This window comes from Anas platyrhynchos, chromosome 3 (assembly GCF_047663525.1).
Source record: "Anas platyrhynchos isolate ZD024472 breed Pekin duck chromosome 3, IASCAAS_PekinDuck_T2T, whole genome shotgun sequence".
Classification (NCBI taxonomy): Eukaryota; Metazoa; Chordata; class Aves; order Anseriformes; family Anatidae; genus Anas; species Anas platyrhynchos.
In genome coordinates, this window is record NC_092589.1 from 48,906,868 (window position 1) to 48,929,622 (window position 22,755).

A 22,755-nucleotide genomic window follows, 5' to 3' on the forward strand; every position below is an offset into this window, starting at 1 on the left:
CAAAATGCCACAGCCCCAGATCTGTCCCCTTGGCTGGAGAATCACATCCCAGATTTGTTACTGGTTTATTTTAGGTTATGGAAAATGCAGAGGATTAAAGAGGCAGAAGGAAGCAGATGCCGTGCAGACAGAGGCAGATAAAAGCCAATCTCCATCTGAGAGCACAGAGGCACTGCACCCAGCACAAGAATGTGTTTTGAGGCGAAGCTGAGCTGTGGCAGCTGGGGCAGGGAGGTGCAGCTGCCTCAGAGCAGGCGGCATTCCCACCCCCAGAAAACAGCAAAATCCACCATGCAAACCAAATAAAAGCTGGCCCATGTTTGTGCTCACCGCCTGCAGAACAGACGGGTGGTCAGAAACCCACCACAGAAAGGGGACAGGGCAGAGCTGCCACCAAACCCAGCCCCAGAGAAGGGCTGCTTTGAGGTTTGCCCCTCTGCAGCTCCACACAAAAGGCATGGTTCTCATTTCGCCTCATCTAAGTGTGCATCCTCAAGGGGACACGCACCCATGCCTCCACATGTCTTTCTGTAAGAGACAAAACCCAGACTCTGTCCAGACTGCTCCTTCTGGGGAGAAGAGGAAGGACCAGTGGCATGTGATGGCTGGCATCACGCTGCTTCATGCCTGCTGGAAGACACACGCAGTTTCCAGCAGTGACCACAGCAGAAAGCACACAGCAGCACTCCGGGGAGCACAGCCCCCTGGTTTGGATGCCACGGCTCAGTCCAGCCATGCTTATCCAGCCTGGAAATGGGGCAGCTGCATGGGCATGGACATGGGATTCTACAGGGGCACAAGGATGCTCCTCTCTCTCCTAAATGTCAGCAGGCTCCCTGCCAGATGTCCAGAGCAGGCATTGTGAACCCATGCAGGCAAAGACATCCTGCTCAGGCAGACCTGCTGTGTTCCCTCTTCCCATGCCATCCCCAAAATCAGCTGGCCAGGAGGCACAGATGGGGCTTTGCATGCAAGAAGAGAGACACAGCAGCCCAGCACCATGTGAGTGCAACCACATCCTCCACCCTACTGCAGCTGCTCTGAGGAACTTGGACACAAGCCAGGCACACAGAGGAGCCATCCCATCTGTACAGGTGGATGTCCCCAGGTCCTTGCCTCCCTGGGCTGTGACAAGGTAGATCCACAGAAGCTCTGAATGCCAGACAGGGCCCTGCAGACCCTGAAGGCATCCGAAGTAGGGCTGGCAGGCAGCACTGCTCTCCTTCCTCCCCACTGAAGGCCACAAGTCAGGTCTGGCCACAAGTCAGCACCTCGCTCCCTTCCTTTCACCACCCACCACCAAAACACCCGTAGCTGTATCAAACAACCCTGCACTGAACCTCAGCCCACTGCCTGCTCATCTTCATTTTGGATATTCTGTCAATAGGAGGTTAGAAATGAACCATATGAAGCCGCAACACCCCAGCACAACAGAAACCACTTACATTTTGGAAGCGCTTCCATCCCACAAGAGCTGGTCTCCACACGTGGGTGGTACCTCAGAAATGGGCTTGCTTCTTGAGTATAGGAGGTGGACCTGCTCCAACAGCTGGTTTCTGGCAGCCAGACTTCTCACCTTTTTCTCTGTCCCTACATGACTACCTGGCTCAGCAGTGGGAATGCAGCATCCCCAGCAATTCATTATGGGGCCAAAGAAAATCCACTTGTCTTCCTTGCTAACAGATTTCTTCTGGAAGATGACACTGATTGCATAGTTTCATGGTGCTCACACATAAGTGTGAGAGGAAGAAAATATGTTCCCTTCTAAGGTTTGTCTTTCTCCACAATCAGGGAGAGTCAACAAGTACAGCCCTTGTGTGTGTGAGCCTGCTCAGCATCTCCCACTCCTCATCACTCAGCTGTGCCTCAAGTCCATACTGCCTCTAGCCATAGCTCTTTTTTTTCCTCTCCTCCTCCCCCACCCTGCTCCTCTTTGCATAGGCCAACATTGTGATACATCCAAAGGAAAAGAGCAATTATACATTAATATTAATTCCTGCCTCAACAATAGAAAATGCTCCCAGTTTGCTCACCCAAAGGAGCTAAGTAAATCCACCTGCTTTCTCCTACACCCAGCATCCTAACGCTGAATACCTCTCTACTGTCTTGAGCTGGGAGACACATCACTGAGACGCAGCTATGCCAAAGACCTGATAAGGAATTCATTAAAGGAAGCTTATTCGTAGTCTTTCACTTAGTGGTCACAAGGCCTCTGGAGACAGATGAGGACTTTGCTTTCACGTGTCTCATTGTTCTCTTCCATGCAGCTTCCTCTTCTCTTGTCTGCTCTTGCCCATTCTTAGCTTCAGCCATGGCCTGGTGGATTGGGCTCTGGGCTGACAGGCAGCTGTTATAAGTGAGGAGCCAATTCACACTCCTGCATTTGGCCTGCTGGGAGGCTCAGCCCAGACCAATGAAGCACTCAGCAGCTTGTTTTGCCCACCTGCAACATGGAGAGCAGTTATGTACTTTGGGAAAGACATTATTTTCACTTAACATACCTAAGAATTGCATAGTTATCATTAAACTGGAAATATAAGGTGAGACAGTATGCCCATGGAGTGCTTTGCACAACCTCCCACAGCTTCAGGAGAGCCATCTAAGATCTGCATCCTCCGGGGCTGAACTAAAAAAAGCAGCATCAAGATGGCATCTGGAGGAGCCCATTCATCTCCCTCCCAGCAGGGCATTAAGCAGATAGACTAACAGCACTTGACAGTGGGAGAGTTAATGGGTGCGTGCATTAACCTACATATGCATGTTTAAGGCAGGAGAGTTATGCAGAAATCAAATGGGTTAAATTTCCAGTCCTTCTGTTCCAGAGATCATAAAACCACCTCTAAGAGCTCAAGTTGTGTCTTAAGATAGCAATAAAGCAACTTCTTGATCACTTCTTTTTACTTCAGACCCACGAGTGCGAACCTGCATGTCTGTCTGCACAGGCATGTGTCTGTGTATACCACTTGAACCCTTTTTTTAAAAATTTCTCCCTACTACCTACATAAACATAAATCTATTCAACATGTGATAATAGAGGGGGTTTGTTTTGTTTTGTTTTATTTTTACTTGAAAATTTTAAAACCTACAAGTACCCCTACTGTGTTCACTGACCCAGGCAAGAGTCAGCAGGCTGATCACCGTGGCTTGGCATGAGCCCAGCAACAGCCACCTAATAGATTTGTGCTGTAGCACCGAAGGGTTACGGTGGAATTTTATCTCCTCAGCACAAGCAATAGACATTCCTGTTGGGCTTAGCAGCAGATGCAGAGCCTCAAAGTAAATATTTCATGCTAAACAAGAAAGCTGTGTAAACACTGAGTACAGATATATAATTGATGATGGATGCACTTGGGACTGGATCAAGATCTCGAGCACTTGGCTTTAGACACAGCAACCAAAGGAGCTACTTCTTCCTCCAGGTCTGACCTCCGACATGTCCTCTAGGGCCTTCTTGTTCAGCTCAGATGTACCTAGGAGCATGAGCTGCCCTAGAAAGCTTGAGCCATGCAGGCTGGGAAGAGGGAGAGAAAACGGGAACAAAGCCAGGCTTGGTGAGTGGAAAATCTCTCCCATAAAAGCTTGCTAGACCTTTAAGGCTCATTGTAATGGCTTTTTGTTGTTGCAGTCACAGGGATCATTTTTTAAAACAAAGAGATAACATTGGTTCATTTCTTTCATTTTGGAAAAGGGCAGTTCCTAAGCCCTTATCGTTAAGAAGTAAGAACAGTGTTACATGTTCAAACAATTTATGTCAGGATCCTGCCGTTTGTTATGGGAACAGCAAGTACAACAGCAAGTCCATTATCATCCCTCCCTGCCTCTGCATGCACAGTGCAAGCAAGTGAGGAAGATTAGGGGTAAGAGCAATGGAGCCTGCAAAGTCAGTGACAAATATTCAGTACTTAAAACCCACTCTGAAGCTTCCCACACTGAAGTGAGACTTTGATTTGGTCAGTGGCCAGGCAAGGACCCACTGATCCTTCTCGGATTTACTCAAAGTCCCAAAAATCAGCAGCCTCTGCTCATGCCCTGGCAGCTGAGGAGCGAGTGACCCAAGGCCACCGCAGTGCTCTCCGGGTGCCCCAGTGAGCGATGGTGGCGGGGAGTGGGTGGCAGAACGGACACGGATAAGTTACCCGCGTTGGAGGGAGTTTCTGGACACTTGCCCACATTAGAACCTGCCAGCTTTATCTGCCTTTTTACTTAAGAAATAAAACAAAATGAAATCGCAGAGCAGCAGCATTACATTCTGATCCTGCTTCCAAGCCCACGCTTCCTCCGACCTCCACTCCCCCTATCCTCACCTCCCGCCGGTGGCTCCTCTCTCCCCGCCTCCCCTCGCTCCTCTCCTCTTTCTGCAGACAACACATCCGTGCTGCCGCAAGCCCACTGCCACTGACAGACCATTTCTTATCATCAAGCTCTCCTGGCTGCGCGGCCAGCCAGGCCCACCACGTGAGCATCTGCGAGCTGAAGGGTTTTGAAGAGAAGGCACTTGGCACCAACACTGTGCCACGGTGCGTGTTCCTGCAGCATGCCATGACTTTCCCACCTCAGTGACCTGTCAGGGCCTTTTTGGGGGGGCGATTTCCAAGGTAAAGCACCCATAAATGGGTTACCGTAGCTGTTCAGCCTAATTCAGCCCCAGCACCTATGAAGCCTTCCCCTGACTTTGAATGGGAAACAGATTCATGGCCTCTGCCGACATGATTCATTTCATCGGAAATTTGAGAGCGAGCTGCTTGTAAAAGTCCGTGTAAAACAACAAAAGAAAAATGGCAGAGGGACAGGGCCGCTAGATATTGACAGTTACAGATGTCTTTATCTGCCTAAAACAGAAGAGCTGCATGAGATACTCAAGCCACCTGCAGCAGCAACAGGGAAAGAAAAAAAAAAAAAATTAAAAAGGCAGAGCTGAAGGATGAATGGACCCCTAGGCTTGCAGAAACCTGTCTGTGCCCACACCTGAGCTGAACCAAGGCCTGCAAGTCCGTGCAGCCACCCCTAGGCAGAGCAAGCCTCTGGTGAGGGGCCATCAAGGACACAGCTCTGAGCCTGCAGTGCTATGTGGACACCTTTGAAGAAATTAAGATGTGATAGAAAGTACCAAAGCTGTGGGAATGGCAACTTTGCTCCCTTCTGGCTCATCTGTTGGAGCCTCAGATGTTTTGGACAGTGATCAATGGGGGGGAAAAAAACAGCATTTTCCATCTGTATGTTCTGAACTGACACACTGGTATGAGCAGCTGTTTCAGCCAGGGCATCCCACTGGCATTTTCTGCCCATGAATCCATGGCTGGAGCATGATGACTCCTGCTACAGAGGCTTGGAAAATGCACCACTTTACAGAATAAAAGGTTTTGTATCAGTGAGAGAAGAATCTAAGCAATGCTCCCAGGAAACAGTGCGATTAGTATCAAAACTCTGGTGTCAGAGCACCAAGTGAAGGCTGCCAAAGAGCACAGCCAAATACACTGAAGCAGTGAGACACCGAGGAGTTGGTGACTGCACCTCCAGAACATTTCTGGCACCCCGACATGTAGCAGGATTCAAGGCCAGACTCCTGGAGGGTCCAAAAGCCTTGGCTCTTGGGGCTGAACGATACAAATCTCAAACTGAAGCTTTCAAAGCTTTCTGTAACAAAAGAGACAATGCAGAGGAGGACAAAAAAATCCCCTTATGGGAGCAAGCAGCAAATGAAGACTTTGAACCAGAGATAAAAATGTAGACATGAGCACCTTGGGAATGGAGGTACTGTGAGATATGAGAGCTCAGAAGAAGACACGTGGTTGAACCTCCTTTGCAGGACCAGATGGGTCCTGCAGAGCCACATCTCAGTAGTACGGACAGTACTGGCAACCCTGCCGATAAAGAAGAGCCTAACTTTAGACAGTGCTGAGCTCCTAGCAGGTTCCCACTGAATATTCAGTCTGTATTTCAGTCTTCAATAAGTGCCTAAAATACTCATCTTAAACAGATACTCATCTTAGGCAGCTCTTCCAAGCACAGTGGGCCTGATAACCCCTTCTGAAGACTTTATATTGGAGGCCGTGGCTTTAATTGCATGACACAGCTTAGGAAGGGCCCCTGCTCTACCAGACAGCAGGCCCCACTGCCCCCACGCAGCCCTCTTGGTCACCATCCAAGGCCCCTGTATTTCTACAGGTCCAAAGCAGAGCAGAAGAGAAAAACAGCAATGCTTTCTTTCTGCAGACCCAGAAAATTGTGGAGCGCTGGGGGCACAAGGAGGGATTCACTGTTTCCGTGCTGTTAAAACGCTTGCAGGCCTTTTGCTTTGCTCTCATAATTGTAAATCTGTCTGTATGGAACAAGTTGTTCATGAGAGGTGACCCATTGCTGTCAGGAGCTATGTCAGCTCACTCTAACTATAAGCCAGGGCAGAGAGCACTCCTGCCCCAACAGGTATGAGAAGATGGCACCAGCCTGCTGTCACCTCAAGTGCTCACAGCTGGAAGTTTCTGAACTGTCCCCTCAGGAGCTGCATCTCCAAGTCCATGTGCAGGCGTGTGCCCAGAGCCCATACTCATGCTCAACCTCTCCTAAACCTGTACGCATGGTCCCTGCACACAGCACCCTCTCCTGTAACATCGTTACTCCCCTTTACACCCTTTGCTGTTCTCCTTTGTCTCTTACCACATCCTGCCCCAAAATCCCTCATGCAGAACTTAATGTACATAATTCTTAATTCTGGAAAGGCAGATCAGCACAGTTCGGCAGAAATGTGTCAGAAGCATCACGAAAGCGCCTCTCTAACAATTCCCTGTAATTCCCCACTTTCTGTAACTGACTCCTGTAACTGAATGGATGGAAACATCGGCAGAATTTTCTATCGCTTGTGGCTATAGAAAACAAAAGACTTAAAATTTAACCTGAGTGACTTCAGAGGGTTCAAAAAAATAGAACCAATAAAGTGCATGCCAGAGGACACATTTGTGTTTTCATGAACGTTATTTCAGCTAGTCACCCAATGTAAGGGATGGTGAGATCTGACTCATGATTTTGAAACATTTGGGAATGGCAGCAAAAGATATAACATATGTGTTTGTACCTTGCTGCCTCTTTAACAACACTCATCAAGAGGTGTGTCAGTGCTCTGTTGGATAAAGCACCTGGACAAGAGATGTACAATGGAGTTGTGGTGTGTACTATGTTTTGTAGAGTAGGATGCTGTTTCACTGACAGGCAGACCTGAACAGGCAGGTTGGTCTCCTTTTGTCCTTGTAATTTCCTGAGATTCTGTGATGTCAGACAAAGTTTATGGATAAACATGAAGAAATTGTTACAATATCCAGCATATTCTTGCATCCACCACACAGCAGAGCTGTAAATATATGAGATTTGTTTCTGCAAGATTCACCTTCACCTCTCTGTTCTAGTCAGCAGCATCCTTTTGCACAGCTCGGGTCAATTTCCATACTGAGTGAGAGAATTCACCAAATGAACAGATTATGATACAAGTTATTCTTTAAGTCACTAAAATCCCTACTTACTTTTTCTCTGTTTCCAAACAGTCATGGGACATGCAGATGGGCAAACCTGCAAAAGAAAAACAAGAAAAAACTCATGCACATGTATTATAACAGCAAGACTGTCTATAAAATGAAAGCTCCCTCCTTGCTTTTCCTAAAACAAAGCAACAAACATGTATTTGAAATCACGAGCACATAAAGAAGGATTTGTATCTATTATCATAGCAAGCAGGATGCAGCACATACTACTGAAAGGTTCACAACTACTCAGCTCTACAGGGGTTTATGTCAGAAACACTGCAAAACCAAACAGGGAGCTCTACAAATCCGGGGTGGTTTGCCATGTCTCAGTCTTATTATCCAAGTTAATGATCCTGCCATGTGACAGCTGCACCCCAATGCCAGCCGGCTCTCCAGCAGTGCTGCTGAGCACCCATGGAGCTGAGTCAGGCTCCATGGGGCTGCGGCAGGCAGCGGGGCAGGTGCCCCTGCTTGCCTGGGGAGCTCTGACTAGGGGAGAGAAGGTTTATGAAGAAGGATAAGTGTGAGGAGCACTGGGAAGGGCAGATCTTTCTTCTCAGTCCTTCCTGACAGAAGCATCCCACCCCAAGTCTCCCCTGTGTCCTTTGACAGCTCTAACTGGCTTGGCTTTTCAGGGCTATAGGATTGGCAAAGCAAATGATGAGGGCATCACCCATTTTCCCATCTCCTTCCTGGCTCCTGTGCCTGATGGCCAAGTGGGAGAGTCAAGACGAGCTCATGGCCAGAGCTCAGGACCTGGGTGGAGCAGATGAGCTCAGGACAAGATGTGGCTTGCCACTGCTTTCAGTGTGTGCCCATGTTGCACAGGTTCAACAAAATCACAGCAGCATAAGACTAGTGTCGTGCTGCAATGAATCAGACCACTGACATCCAGATGAAAGTTTCAGAGCATCATGTACACATTTCTTCTGCTGTAAGGGCTGCAGCTAAGAAAGGCTGTTCTGCATGAGATTCAGAGAGGCTCAGTCCTCTCATTCTCTAAAGAATACCCAAAAGCAAAAAGCGACACCAGGATTGCACTGGTATATTGGCTGATGGGTACAAAATCTTCTGACAAGTCGTTTGCTAGGCCCTGATTGGAAAATATCTTTAATTAAAACACCACATCAGAATCCTGAACCAATTTCATCCCAGCTCCGCTAAGTGCTTTGTACAAAACATTAACTCTAAAATCTCATTACACATTAGCAATCCCTGTGACAAACATAAATGATAATTTAGCTCTAATGCATTCTGGAGCAAGCCATTTTTAAGAGAGGCGCATGATATCAGCTTGCTAGGAGAAGAGCTGAATTTATCTGTCTCTTTATTTTTTAAACAAATGGCTGTAGCTGGTTCAGCAATGGGCTATACAAATCATTGCAGTGCGTAGCTTTGACGGTGCACAGCAGCTGTTTAGCCAGAACCTGGCACTCCTGCCTGGGCTGGGTTTTGAAATCCCACCAGCAGTGCCGAGTTCCCAGGTCTTTAAGCAGTCAGGGAAGGGAAAAGGCGATGGGAAAGGTGGGGATGTTTGTTGATTTTACAGGACAGCAGGGAGGGAGAATTATCTGGAGATCCCTGGTAATCTGAGCTTGCTCGAAACCACAGGCAGAGTCAGGGAGGGGGGGCAAGGCAGGGGGCTGACTGCCTACAGTCATTTCAGCTGGCTTCACAGGCAGAGAGAGCAGAAAAAAGGCAAGGTGTGCAGCAGTGTGGGGATCCCTAGCACTGGAGGAAATCCTGCCCTGCTCACCACTGCAAAACCCAGCCAGGACGTCAGAGGACACTGCAGAGGATATTTATGTTAAGTGCAAGAAATGTCTTAACAGCACTTCTAGGCTGGCAGAACTAATATAATTTGCATTGTTTATTGTCAGAAAGAGGTTGGATATCCCTTCTTTGATTAACAGCAACACCCTCAATCTCTCCCCACTCTTGAAGTGACCTTTCTAAACTTCACAGGCTTTCTGAATCCCAGCTGCACCTGGATCAATTTTTCTGTGTGTGCAAGAGGGCATACGGGCATTTAACTTTGTGAAATGGGAAAATTATGGCTATTTACTATGGGATTAGGAAGTACATACATGAAAAATATCACACGTGGATTTTAAAGCCAGGCAAAACCCAACCAGCCTATCTTCCCACACATTTCCTCCAGTATCACCTGCTAGATTTAACCTTTGTCCTGAAATCCAGGGCTGGAACCAGGCTTTGTGCTGGCTGATGTGAAGTTTTCAGTGAAGGGAGGTTTTTTTCCCTCCTCTACTGTTTTCTGGCTGTACTAGATATTAGCCAGAATATTTCTGATCAAATTTTGTTTGGCGGAGGTAGGAGGAAAGACATTACCTGTGTTCATTTGACCTGAACACTGAAGCAGAAACACAGCCCTGTGGCTTTATGCACGTGGCAACATTTCCAGGCGAGAGAGGTCCAAGACAGAGCCTTGCATCTGGACAGAAAAAGACACAAATCAAAACAAAACAAAACAAACAAACAAAAAAAACACTTGACTTTGCCAATACCCTTCTCTTTCTCATAGAAATATTTGAAAACATGTATGTTCATTCCAGGAAGGAACAAGACCCCTTAAACTCAGCAGAACATGGGTGCAATCTTCACCAGCTCTGCTTTCAGCAGCAGCTGTGCTTTAACTCTACCGCACAGAACTCACGAGGTATTTACCACCGGCTGCAGTGGGGATCGAGGTAGGTTAGTTCCAACTGCTTTTAAGCTCCTTTCTTTGTACTCCTTTCTTTGTATGTCACAAGAAGGAAAATTACTACGTTAGACTAGAAGAACGGCTTCATTTTTCCTTCCAAATGAAGTGCCCCAGAGCTCCGCAGCAGGTGGGAAGCCTGGAAGTCTCCATGTAGAGATCCACTAAGTACACATAGCTTTACTTACATCTCCGTTCCAAAACATCTAAAAACTATCACACAGACCAGACAATAAATCTCTTCTTGCGATTCAGGAAATAATGAGAAACCCCATGAGAGACTTTTGTGAAAAGGCAATGAACCTTTCTGTAGGGAGGCCAACTGCATTCACATGGCAGGGGGGGATCTGGTTACCTCAAGCACAACAGTTCCTCAATTTTAACTGCTTGAGGGTGGCAGCTTGGGATGGCAACTCTCCCTCTCTCTTAGTCTGCAGTGAAGACCAATGTCCTCAGATCATTTAGCTTCATTCATCACTCTCCAGGGAGACCTTTCCTTCCAGGATTCTGCTTTTCTGCCCTGGTCACTCAATGGACCCACCGGTTCTCTCAAATGCTTCTCTGACTCGTATTTTCTGGTTATCTACTCTTACCTCTTCAACTGTTAGGTCTTGCAAAATTCAAACAGGGGAGGTGACCGACATTTTACCTTCTGTAGTTATTTTTCCTTTTTCTTAGCTTTACTTAGCTTTACTTTACTTGGATTCCTCTTTTCTGAAACAGATAGAAGATGGGCTTAAACAGGGTATTGAACTTTGCCACTTTATTATGTTGTGTTTTTTTTCCTCCTTGCCTTGCTGCTTAGTGCTGCAAATGCATCCTCTGCTTTACATTCAGACCAGACCACTTGGAGCCTTTCTGGTGAATGTATAGATCTTCATTTCTTCACTTACAATAAAGCTTTTCTGAATTACTTGATTTCTTCTGGAGGATTTGTCTTCCAAGCCACCCTGTCACGCTTCTGGATCTCAGCATAATTTCCTTTCCTCTCTCCTCACCACGCTTGCCTCAGATACTGAATACTTAGATTGCATTCTTTAAAAAAATTTTTATTTAGTACAATTTTCAGTAACAAGCAGTATGACATGAAGGTGACTCTGCTGCTGTCCCTGCACCAATATTAGGCAGCTGCACTGTTTCTATCTTCTGAGTTGAGACCAGTGCATCACATTTCAAACTCTGTTAAGGCAAAAACCACTGCATGTTGCCTGTGCAAGGGGTGGGAGTAATTGGGGCTAATACTGTGTGTTCCTCATCTGCAAATGGAGTTGTGTTTACATTCGTGTTCGCCAGGGAAGACCAGCATTACAGAGTCATGTCTCATTAGCAGTGTGAAGAACTGGACAATGCTGTTTAGTGCTGTTTCATAATTTTAGATCCTTCTGCCTCACTGCTACTAATTTGTACCCTGACCTGGGTCCATGTAACTCCACTCATAACGTGATCCTTCTGTGGTATGTCCAACAAAGAGTCATTAAGGCCTTTGAGCACACTTGACCTGTTTCGCATCTCTGCCCACATCACCACACCTGCCCAGCCCTAACCACCCTTGTGCAAAGGTGGCAACTCAGCCAAGTTAGCTTAACAAAAAATGGGGTTCAACTTGCCCTGCTGCATAGTTCAGCTCACCCCTGCAGAAAGTCAGTCAATATACTTCATGCCAATCACATGTTCAGAAACTACTCTCTATCCACATCAAGAGGAATTCCCTTCTCAACACCACTCCAGCAGAAAGGAGTGAGCTTTGCTCTTTGTGGAACATGCTGCATCACTCCAAACATAGCCCGATGCTTCTTCAGGTTGTTTGAGGAAAATACAGCTACCCACTGAAAAGAAAATCTATATATCCAGGCAGTAAGCATGCCAGAACAAGGCTGAAGGCACACTAGCTCCTAGGAGGCAACAGGGTGCAAAGCAGGAGCAGGAGGGGCAGTGGAAAATAAAGCAGGATGGGAAGCCTGGGGAATGGGAGGCAACGGCTGTGGTGAAGGACGAGAGCGTACGCTCTCAGACACCATGGGTCAGATACGCCTGGATGTGAACCAGTCAGATGGGAGGGTCAAACACAAATAAGCCCACATTCGTGAACGATGAGGTAAGTCTCCTCTGACAGCGCTACCGCAAGGATTGCACAAGGACTATTTCAGGCCTGCAGCTCTCTGTGCTGCTGGCTGTGGCTCACCTGCAGCCTCCTTGCAGCAGAAGGACGGCTCCCCAGGGTGCTTGCTGCCCTCTCCCAGCAAGGTCCCCAACGCCGTGTGGGTTGGCTTCCATAGACTTCTCTGGCTGTGCCCACACCGGGGCCTGCTTCTCCACATCGCCCCTGTGGAAAACACCAGCCTTGGGATGTCTGCCCTTGGTTCTTTGGTCTTCCCTTTGGTCGCTCAGATGCAGCTCCCTGCCAGCAACAATTCTGGAGGGATTTCCTGGTGGGACACCCACCAGTGCTGCTGGAAGTGGCTGGGAGGTGAGGAGCAGGAATCAGTGGCACTGTATCTGCCCTTACACAGAGCAGTGCCCCGTTCAGGAGGGGCCTGCTGGGGCCATCTTCCAACCCTGCAGCCCCTGTGATTTCAGTAGCACTCCCTGCACAGCCTGCTGCTGGCTCTGCTGTGGAGAAGAAACTCCCCATCCCATCCCACCAGCTGTGCCCAGGCTGCTCCTATCCCAAGGAGCGGCTGCCCTGGCTCATGCAGGTGGTCAGGCTGCCCTCCTCCTCGGTGCCTGCAATCACAGTGACCCATAGCTGCATACAGAGCTGCCACCCGTGCCTGCTGGTGTCAGGGCTCCCCCAGGAAAGCCCCTTGCTGTGATGTGGACCTGGTCAGAGGTGCTGGGATAAAGGCACTGCAGGCTCTGCTGCAGGAGAGGCCTCTCAGAGCACAAAGCAAGGCCCTACAGGAGAGGCTGGCCTGCAGGGGAGCAGCCGGGGTGGCCCAGAGGTCCTGTGGGCAAGTTCCACAAAGAGTCTTGCTTCAGTGTCGCCCTACACAGCACATTAAGGCAGAGCCACGACCACTCAAACAAATGCAGTGTGGCAGCATGAGCTGCGAGGATGACAAACACAAGGAGGAGGATCGGGGTGCATAGCTGCTGCTGGTGGGATCAGAAGCAGCGCTTCTTTCTCATAGGTTTTGCGTAGCATAAAGGCTCCTCTGATGTTTCGTGACCATCAAAGGCTTTGAAATTCACAGGAATTTCAAGGAAGGCAGAAGTTCATCTGAAATGAGAGAAAGATTATATTTTCCCTCCCACTGTATTTCCAGCTTCCTGAGAATTTTCCTTTGAAGGTTTCACTGCTCCCAGAAATGTCTTTATTATGTTTCTCAAGTTATTTCCCATACAGGAACATCACTGCACAGCACAAGCAAACAGCTGAGGTTCAGAAAGCAAAGTATGAGGTTAAGAAGTGAAGCTGTTGGTGAGCTTTGGCTTCTAAAAAAAACCACCAAAACATCCTGCGATGTGGTAGCACAGTTAGGAGGCAAGCATACCAGATTTTTGATTTTGGAGAGATGATTTCCAAGGGGTGAATTTGACAGAGCAGCATCTAACTTTTTGCTGACTAGGGGAGTAATACAGGTATCTGTGCTAAGGGAGAAGTTCCAATTTTTCAAACATTTTTCTCAAGTCTCTGTGTGGGCAACTCCACCTGGGAAAGCAAGCACCAGCAGAGCTCCTGCAGCAGGGAGGAAGGGAGAGGGGTATCATGGTGAGGCATTTTGCTTTGCAGCCCGTGGAAAGGGGACTCCACGAACTGCTCTGCACTGATGCGTGGCCACCAGGGAGTAGATAAGCATGGGGCAGCCTGCAGAAACTGTGAGATGAAACTGCTCTTTTCCCTTTGATAAGAGGGAGCTGGTGTTGAACCTATTACTCAGATTATGGTGGATCTGAATTCGTTTCCCCTTGAGCAGCAGCTACAGAGACAGATTGGTTGGATTAAGTTTCATTTTCCTATGTAAAATGACTTAACTGGGTAGATAAAACTTAATATATTTGTGAAGCCTCATGTGTTTCCCTGAGACTTGATCACAATAATGTCTTATGAATGCCTTGCTGATTGTTTAACGAGTTATTTTTCTCCCTCTCAGACTGTTAATAATAAATTATAAGTATAAGGAATGTACTGACTGCTTGAAATGATTCCACTAATATGAGTTCAGCTGCACAACTTGCTCTGTTTTGCCTCCTGCTACCTCTGAGCACATGCTTTTTCATGAGGATTTTGGGGCAGGGCAGTTCCCCCTGTTCTCGTGAGATAGGAAACCCACAGGCCCTGAAAGGCAGTGAGTATCAGGGGTGGTCAGCCTTACAAACACATGAGGTTTCAGTGGAAACCAGCTAGCTTTGCTGTTTATCAGTTCACACAGTTGTTTATCTTCCAGACTTCTGCTCATTAAAGCAGAGTCAGGAGGGGCAGAGGAGTTTCTGAGACAGCTGAGGAGGGATGCTCTTGTTTCAAGGCTATGGGACAGATCTAGGACCTCGTTGTCTACCATGCCTGACACAGCTTTGCGCAAGGTCCAGTGTGAGTCGCCTTCATCTCACACAGACTTCACTGACACAAGGCCTCCTGTCCAGCCTAACTACACAGGGAGCTTGGGCAGGTAACAAAGAAGGGAGAATGGTTCCTCCCATTTGTCTTAGATTATTTACCTGATCTAGGATGAGCTGCCCTGAGAGCTGCCCATGTGCTGCAGCTGACAAGGGAGGAAAGTTAGCCAACAAGCCCAGACCAGTGCTAGGGTCAGGTTCTCTACCCATTATGGGTCTCTTTTGAAAGCTTTTAACTATAAGAGAGTTTATGTGTGTGCGTGCGTATTTTTAATAACTGTGAGCTGTAAGAGCCCAAAGGTCCTAACACCTGAAACTGTTTTCAATACAGCCCATAGTGGATGAAAGCACAGCTGGCTGTGGATGCCTCATGGATCATTTCACTTGCAGGGTTAGAAGAGCAGCCTGTGCTATAACTGTAGGCATGTAAATGGATCAAACTCCGCTTTCCCAGCTACTCAGCAGCATTATGCTTACAGGGGGAAACAGCAGAGAATTAAAAGAGAAAGAAGGCAAGCAAGGAGAGTAAATGAAGGATGGCAAGAAAGACACGAGGTGTTAGATGTCACTGGCATTTATAAACTTCCATTATTAGCCTTCACTTTCATCCTCTTCACATCCAAATCAAAGTGCTTTCTCTTTGGGTAGAGTGCCGTGCATGCAGAGGAAGCAGCTGGCAGCACACAGCGGTGCAGCTTTCCACAAGCAGCCAGCCCAGCTCATGCCCTGCATTCAGACCAGAGGCAAACCACATTCGTAACCCCGACATGCAGGTACCACGGGTGGAGCATAAAGCCGGGCCAGGACGTGCAGGACATCGCACTGAAGGGAGTGGGAGCGTGGCACACGGCCTGTGAGGTGGTGGGATGAGCGCTGTCCCACCTTGCAGCCCGGGCACGGGGAGGGCTGCCCTGCCTCGTGCCACCCAGAGGAATGCAAGGCCATGGGTTTCCCTGCAGGATGTCCATGCCCTCTGCCTGGTTGCCACGTAGCAGCCCAGCCAGGCCTGTGTGCACAGGAGGAAGAGAGAGAGGGACCTGCAGCTGAAGTCCTGGTGGTGAGGGGTAGGTAGGGCAAGAGAGGGTTATGCAAATAAAAACCAATTCTGCAGCTTTGGAGGAAAACACCAAGTATGCAAAAGAGAAATCATGGGGAACTTCCTAAGTACTTGCACTGCGTGTTTGTGGGTTCATACATACTGCAAAAGTGTTTTTTCCATTAGCAAGACTTGCTTTAAAAGTACTGTCCCAGTGTCTCCTCTGCCTACACTGTGGCACTGAAGCACACCAAGGCCGCAGATTGACTTGGAGTCTCAAGTGAAGAAAGCAGGAGACAGGGAGGTCAGTGCTTTTGGTGTTACTCTTTAGGTTGACTCACAGCTGGGTTACAAAACCAGGTAGATGAGGATTACTCACTGTTTTTTTTTTTTCAGCAGATCAGAGCTCAGCTTTTTCCAACACCAGAGTTGGCAATTGCCATCTTTGCAAGCTAAGGAAGGGCTGCACCTGCAGGTGGACTCATTACCACTGTTAGGACACGTACAAGTCATCCTATGTGGTGAGACACCACAACGTGAGACTCTGTGAGATACCACAGGCTGCAGGAGGGCCAGGAGAGATGTACTGGCTTTTCCGCTCTCGTTGTAGACACCTTTGCACCTTTAAAATTCGGGGTGTGCATTCTTCACATGTTGACACCCAGCTCTCAGAAATGGTATGTGCTGAATGACAACTGGGTGGCAGAGGCTGAGAAATGTTCTGCTCTGCTCCAAATATTACAAAGAGGGCACTTGGATTTCTCTAGTGCCTCTTTCTCTGCTTTAATAATACGTGCTTTAACCTTCGCTCGTCTCCTCCACCTCTCAAGTCTATATGGAACTGTCACTTTAAAAGGCACTGGTTTGGGCACTGCAGTGCTGACTTCTGCACTTGGGCAAAATTGCTCCAGAAATCAGAACCCACTGGCAGATCAATATTCAATAAACTCGTATTAAACTGTACGGTCACTATTGTCCTTGTCCCTCTCTATGTTCTTGGCAGTCACTACAAACTCTCTTAAAAATACCTACTCATGACTATACTTTCACCACACTGACTTACTAAAATAGCTCCCATATGGCAAACACTTTCATGATTGCTTCCCTCTCTCCAGCCGCATTGCTCGTACAGCAGCTGCTCCTTTGGTTGTCAGACCATCACGGCACCACACCACCAACCTCTCCTATGTCTGGCAGGGAACTAGGAAGCATTTGCATGTTTCCACACAATGGAAACATCATTATCTTTAGTATTTTGGATGTTAGAGAATAGGTAGAGAAAGGAAAGGAGATTTCTGCCAGAAATACATGCTACAGTTCTTAAAAAAAACTTCATGTTTCAAGCATTAATTCAGCCTCTAATTATTAGGAAGAAGGGCAAGATAACCCTAGAAGTCATGGGCATTGCAGCTGCCAGTTGGAAGACCTTTGGGCCTGCCTGCAACAAACCACGACAAAACCTCTGGTGGTTGGACGTGTATCTTGTTTAATAAAAGAACGGCTTAAGCAAAACTAGTAGGAGAGGCAGAGAAGAGGAGAAAACGTCTGATCAGAAATTGTACTTAATCTATGGAGGAGCAGTTGATGACTTAAGAGATCCAAGAATGCTGCTTTTCAAGTCATAAGAATAACACCAAACACAGCAGATCTGCATTCGGGCCACCAAAAGAGAAACCTCGTGAAGCAAGCAGGTGGGATTGATTTCAATGCAAGGATGACGTGTTTCTCTTAAGTTATCCACTTTCTTTTCAAAAAGACTCTTGCAGCAAGCAGGGATCAAGTAATTACTCTGCCCCTGTTCACAAGATATCTCAGAATAGTAACAGACCACACACCCAGGAGATGATTAAAGGAAGTCAGAGGTCAGGAACACAGAAAAGCTTGTGATACAGAAGAGAAGATTTGCATGGCCATTAATATTTCATGACTTAGCAGCCATGTCGCTCAGAACAAGTATCTGCACAATAAAGGAGGATTGTCTGCCGTCAGGTTGCATATTTCAAGACATACCTGAGTCATAAAGGCATTATTTATGTGCCTCTACCCATGGGCGGAATGCAAAAGCCTCCTGGTTCTTGTACCTCTCCGAGGGCAACCTGGGAGCCCTGGCTGAGGGCTCAGCAGGGGTTGATGCGGGGCTCTGCCCCATGCTACACCTCACTGGGTGAGCTTCAGCCTAAAGCCAAAGCATATGAGGTATTTTTTTGACTGCAGGCATATAAGTCTCGATACAAAGGAGGAGGTGCTGCGCTACTGGTACATCTCTTCAGCCATTATCCCAACCCATGAAACAAAAGTGCTATTTATATGCAAGTGTATAGGTAGCAGTACAGGCAGAAGACTTTGTATTTGATGCCCATTATAGACACATCAAAGCTGGTAATTAAACCTGGAAAAGAAAGAAGAAAAAAAAAAAAAGGAAAGAAAGAAAGAAACCATAAATTACTACTTTTCCCTCAGTGAAAAGAGCAAGATGTGTCATGGATTAAAAACAGAAGCATTTCATCCCAGTGTTTCAGCAATTATCCTTCATGAGATTTTATTCTGAGCAAACCGAGCCTGCAGTAGCAGCAAAGCAGGTCCTCTCCTCTCACAAAATCAAACAAAGCTAGGAATTTTCCCTGCCTGCACATGCTTGTATGTGGCTGGAATAAGCACAGGGAGCATGTGGTAGGGCTGACTCACCGGCACAACCAGACTCTCCTGTTGCCGCCAGCCCCTGATGTAACTTTTTCCCTGCCTTTGCAAGTGGGTTCTCCCTTCCCAAACCTGCCAGCAGCAAGGCAGCTTTGTGCAGAAGGAACTTGGGGAGCCAAAGACATGTTGCCAAGAGGTCCAAGAGGGGTCCCTCAGGAGGACAAGGCACATTTGCATTGCTCGTCAGAGCTGCTGCTGCTCTAATTCTTGTAGTGTGTGTGTGTTGGGGGGAGGTGAAAAAAGAGGTGACAGAAAAGGAGGAATTGTAGAAAGGCTAAAAAAAAAAAAAAAAAAAAATCACAGCACCAGAATTGCACCCCAGTGTTATACTGACAAGATGTGTAAATCCTTTCCCAGATAATTTAAAGCTGAAATGAGACTTAATTGTGCCAGTCCTGATGGCCCAGTCTGCGTGCATTGCAAATTACTCACATGAGCAGCCCCACTGACTCCACCTGAAGTATTCTCAGACGTGCACAGTCTGGCTCACAGTGACTAGTGACAGCAAGCTGTAAGGGGAGAAGGGATGACAAGGGTGAAATTGCTCTGAGGCAACATTATTTACTACTTCCCTCTCTCCTGAAATATCAGAAGTTTAACTATTTCATTCACTGTTTTCACTTCTGTTTTAAACCAGACATTTGCCAGAGTGGCAACCATTTCTTTCAAAGTTTCCTCACACAGGGAAATCAAGACGACAAATCTAGAGTAGGAGAAAGTCCTACTTCATTGCTATGATTTATTATCACTGTGATGTACATGACAACTAACATAACACAGGTGTTTACTTCAACAAGATAAAATCTTGAAAGACAACTGAGGAACTACATCCCCGCTTCTCACCTTCCACTGTACTGGGGCTGGCCAACAGAAAGCGTTTGGTTGCCAGCTGACTTGTGGTTGAGCATGACCAAGGATAAATCAGCTAATATTGGGCTTTGTTGGGACTAGTGGTATGACTTATGGCTTAGATGATTTTGATTTTACTTTATACCGGTCATCTGCTAACGAGAGTTCTTGCTTGAGAAATCCAAAGTCTTGTCTCTCACAAACAGCATTTACCTTTTTATTTCAAAGGCAAAATTTCCTTCACTGCAGAATTGACATCTGAAATCTAGCTGTTCACAGCTACAAGCCTGAGGCTACAAGCATTGTTGTTCTTACAGTAAATTTAATTATTTTAAGGCACTTCAGTTTCAAAAATCATACAGTAGTCTGAGAACTGAACTGCCAGAAACTCAGGTGATTGCATAAGAAGCCTGGTGTTTTTATGCTGACTTTTTTTTCCAAACACAGCCAAGGATGAGCGATCCTAACAAAGTAAAATGCAGCATCCAGGACACAGACAAGGATCTTTTAAGAGTTACCTGATATTTAACATCACATCTCAAATGGAGATGTTGTATTGCACAAGTACCTTCTCCGACATCCAGTAACACATGCGCACCTTCGTTGAACAGGAATGCAGGACGCTGCCGCACTGCATCCTTTCCAGCCCCTTGAGTTTAGCGTGTATTTTAATAGATCTGTATTTGTAAAGGGCATCATGTATTAAACCCTCACTGTGCTGTAACTGTATTGGGATACCTCTAGTTAGTCAAAAGCTCAAAACAGTGCAACCTGAGCGCACAAACATCACTGAGAGTACCCACATGCTAGAGTCTTCAGCACACGCTGTGAACACCTACAAAAACTTGGGGCAGCCACGCATTTTCCTGAAAAGCAGCAGAAAATTTAAGCAATCTTGATATTTTGCCATCAGATGACAGTACCAATCCAACAAGTAAAACGTGATGCATTAGATACTCTTGCACTATTATCACATCTGTCTCATCTCCCACATCATACCAGCAAATTTCAACTCCCACCAATGCAATCCAGCTTTGCCTACTCTGCAGGCCCTCACAAGCACAGCGGCTATCCCCACTTTTACATTCCACTTTTACAATCCACAAGAGATAAATGCTGCTGGTGCCTGTAGCTGCACCTGTGTCCCTTCGGCTCTCCTCAACCACACTGGCAGTGAGAACCTGTAGCGCAGCTCAGTCCATCCACAGAGCCTGCAGCACGGAGAGAGCAATGAACACGAATCAAGCCAAAGCAAGCGACGACCATCTCTGGTGCTGCTGATACCCACCAAGCTGATTTGGTCTAAGAGCACGGCTCGGCTGGTTGAGAAGGTTGTGCGAAGTTTTTATTCTGTGGGCCTGACTAAGTAAGAAGTCAAAGTTATTTTGTTTTGCTTACATCCTTTATTTTTAAGTACATTCAAGATCGTAAGACACTCGGATACCGTGCAAGAGAGCGCTCGGCTCTGTTCTGCCTGAGCATTTCAGTCTTAAATGCAGTTACCCACATCTGCTGCTGCTGGGGTGTTCCTACCAACCTCATTTCACAGACAGAGAGCTGAGGTACACAGGTTCAGAACAGGAGCCACAAAGGCACATGGGTGAAACAGCGCTGAGCTTCTGCATGGGGAGCTGGGAGGGGAGTTCAAGAGTGAAGCTGAGCAAGGCCCACAGGTGCTCTACCTGTGTAGCGAGACCAGGGACATACCCAAGCAGCTCAGCCATTGAAGGGGTGACTGTGGGTGTGCTGAGTGACTGGGACATATTGACTAGCATGTCCTGCTCTGCTCTCAAACAAGCATGTTGTCTGCATGCACCACCAATTTTCTTTCCACTGCTGTTAACTTGGACAAAATAAGGTAAGGTGATCGTGCTTTCTCTCATGGAATAACGTAACATGACTTTGCTATTGAAAACCTAGGTAATCACACTCGCCCTACTTCAATATCTGGACAATGCTTAATTCCTGTTCCAGGCGACTACGTTTTACTGGATGTGGCTGCAAGGCTCCTGCCCAAAGTTGCACAAATCACAAGTGATGGAAGAAACATCTCAAACCCAGGTGCTCCAAGTGTTCGATTTGTGTCCTTGTCACTGAGACATTCCTCTTCCTTCTGCTTGGATTGAGTCATGCATATTGAAAAAGGCTTTCTAAAAAGTCTCACACTTTGCAAATTCTGATTTAGACCTGAAGTCTTGGTTGCAGTCTTTCTATGAGTGAACCGTACCACCTGGCCATCCTAATGAAGGTAAACTTTGCCTATGAATTGTAAGACAGCACAGGGGAGGCAGGGCAGAACCTCAGAAGAAAATAATGTGAAATTCAAATTAGGCTGAAGAAGGGAAATATTTCCAATAGAGAAATTAACAAGTTTGATTAAGATAACAGGGAGATATGGCAAATCAACTCTTCAAGGGCTGAGATAATTTCAATTTTCTTCACTTAAAATTTGAATCTATAGTCTCTGATGAACTTGTCAACATAGGCTGGCTTCTTGACAGCGTTGCTTTTCTTTACATTTGTCTTCTCCTCCTGGCTCACATGAAGTCCAAATTAACTTTATTAAATCTGTTCAGGACAGCATTCAAAGCTCTGACATGATTGTATTCTTTATCTTCTTTCAATCCACATAGGTATACATTCCTATTTTCTCTCAGAAACAAAGCTGAATTCCACAGAAGATCTGCTTCATTCATTGCCTTTCAGGGAAAGAATCAAAATGGTCTCATCACTAAGGTTATATGGGAAACATCATCCAAGAGCATGCAAGTAATGGCCCTGTGGCCTCCTTTGCCTTGTAGTACTGGATCCACTCTATCAAATGATCCAGAGATGTATTAGAGTATTATGCATGTGAAAGTCTTCAGATTGCAACCATGTTAAAAATAAGACATGGATTTTGCCATGCTAATTAACATATAATAATATCTCAGAACTGGTAAAATGTTTATACTTTTGGAGATTAACAGGTACGCTAACAAAGAAACTATGTTCCCTGTGCCCCAATTTTACCATGTATTACTACTCAATGTCTGAGGCCAAGGCCTTAATACATTCCTTTAAAAAAGTCTGTGCTCGAGGAAGAGGCATATTTATAACTGATTTGCAGCATCTTCTCATTTCACAATCGAAACTGTACAAGGTACAGTCTCAGTCACATGAAAACTACCTTGTCCATTGCTACAAATTAACCAGCAACAGATCCTGGAAATCATAGCTCAAAAGGTGCACATAACTAATAAGATAAATATTACACTAGTATTACATTGTGCATTTCTACTGCATGCAATTACTTTGAGACTCCAAAATAGCTACACTAGTACCTTTATTACACAGCAACACATTTCCCATAATAGTTTTGCTTACTCAACCTGCCTTTTTACTGT

The 22,755-nt window shown here is 46.6% G+C and overlaps 1 protein-coding gene across 30 annotated transcripts in view; it reads right to left on the reverse strand.

Annotated features, from left to right (window-relative positions):
- QKI (QKI, KH domain containing RNA binding) overlaps positions 1 to 22,755 on the reverse strand; it is a 449,819-nt gene that overhangs the window by 261,132 nt on the left and 165,932 nt on the right. For 27 of the 30 annotated variants that reach the window (XM_072035851.1, XM_072035852.1, XM_072035866.1 and 24 more), the window contains 5 exons: positions 18,953 to 22,068; positions 12,413 to 18,212; positions 9,861 to 11,265; positions 7,512 to 7,557; positions 1,446 to 2,443 (listed from right to left, as the gene is read on the reverse strand). In XM_072035851.1, coding sequence (XP_071891952.1) covers positions 22,058 to 22,068 — 11 coding nt within the window. In that variant the 3' untranslated portion in view covers positions 1,446 to 2,443; positions 7,512 to 7,557; positions 9,861 to 11,265; positions 12,413 to 18,212; positions 18,953 to 22,057. The remainder of the gene's footprint in view (positions 1 to 1,445; positions 2,444 to 7,511; positions 7,558 to 9,860; positions 11,266 to 12,412; positions 18,213 to 18,952; positions 22,069 to 22,755) is intronic. The other 3 variants (XM_072035848.1, XM_072035850.1, XM_072035847.1) reach the window with 3 other exon arrangements.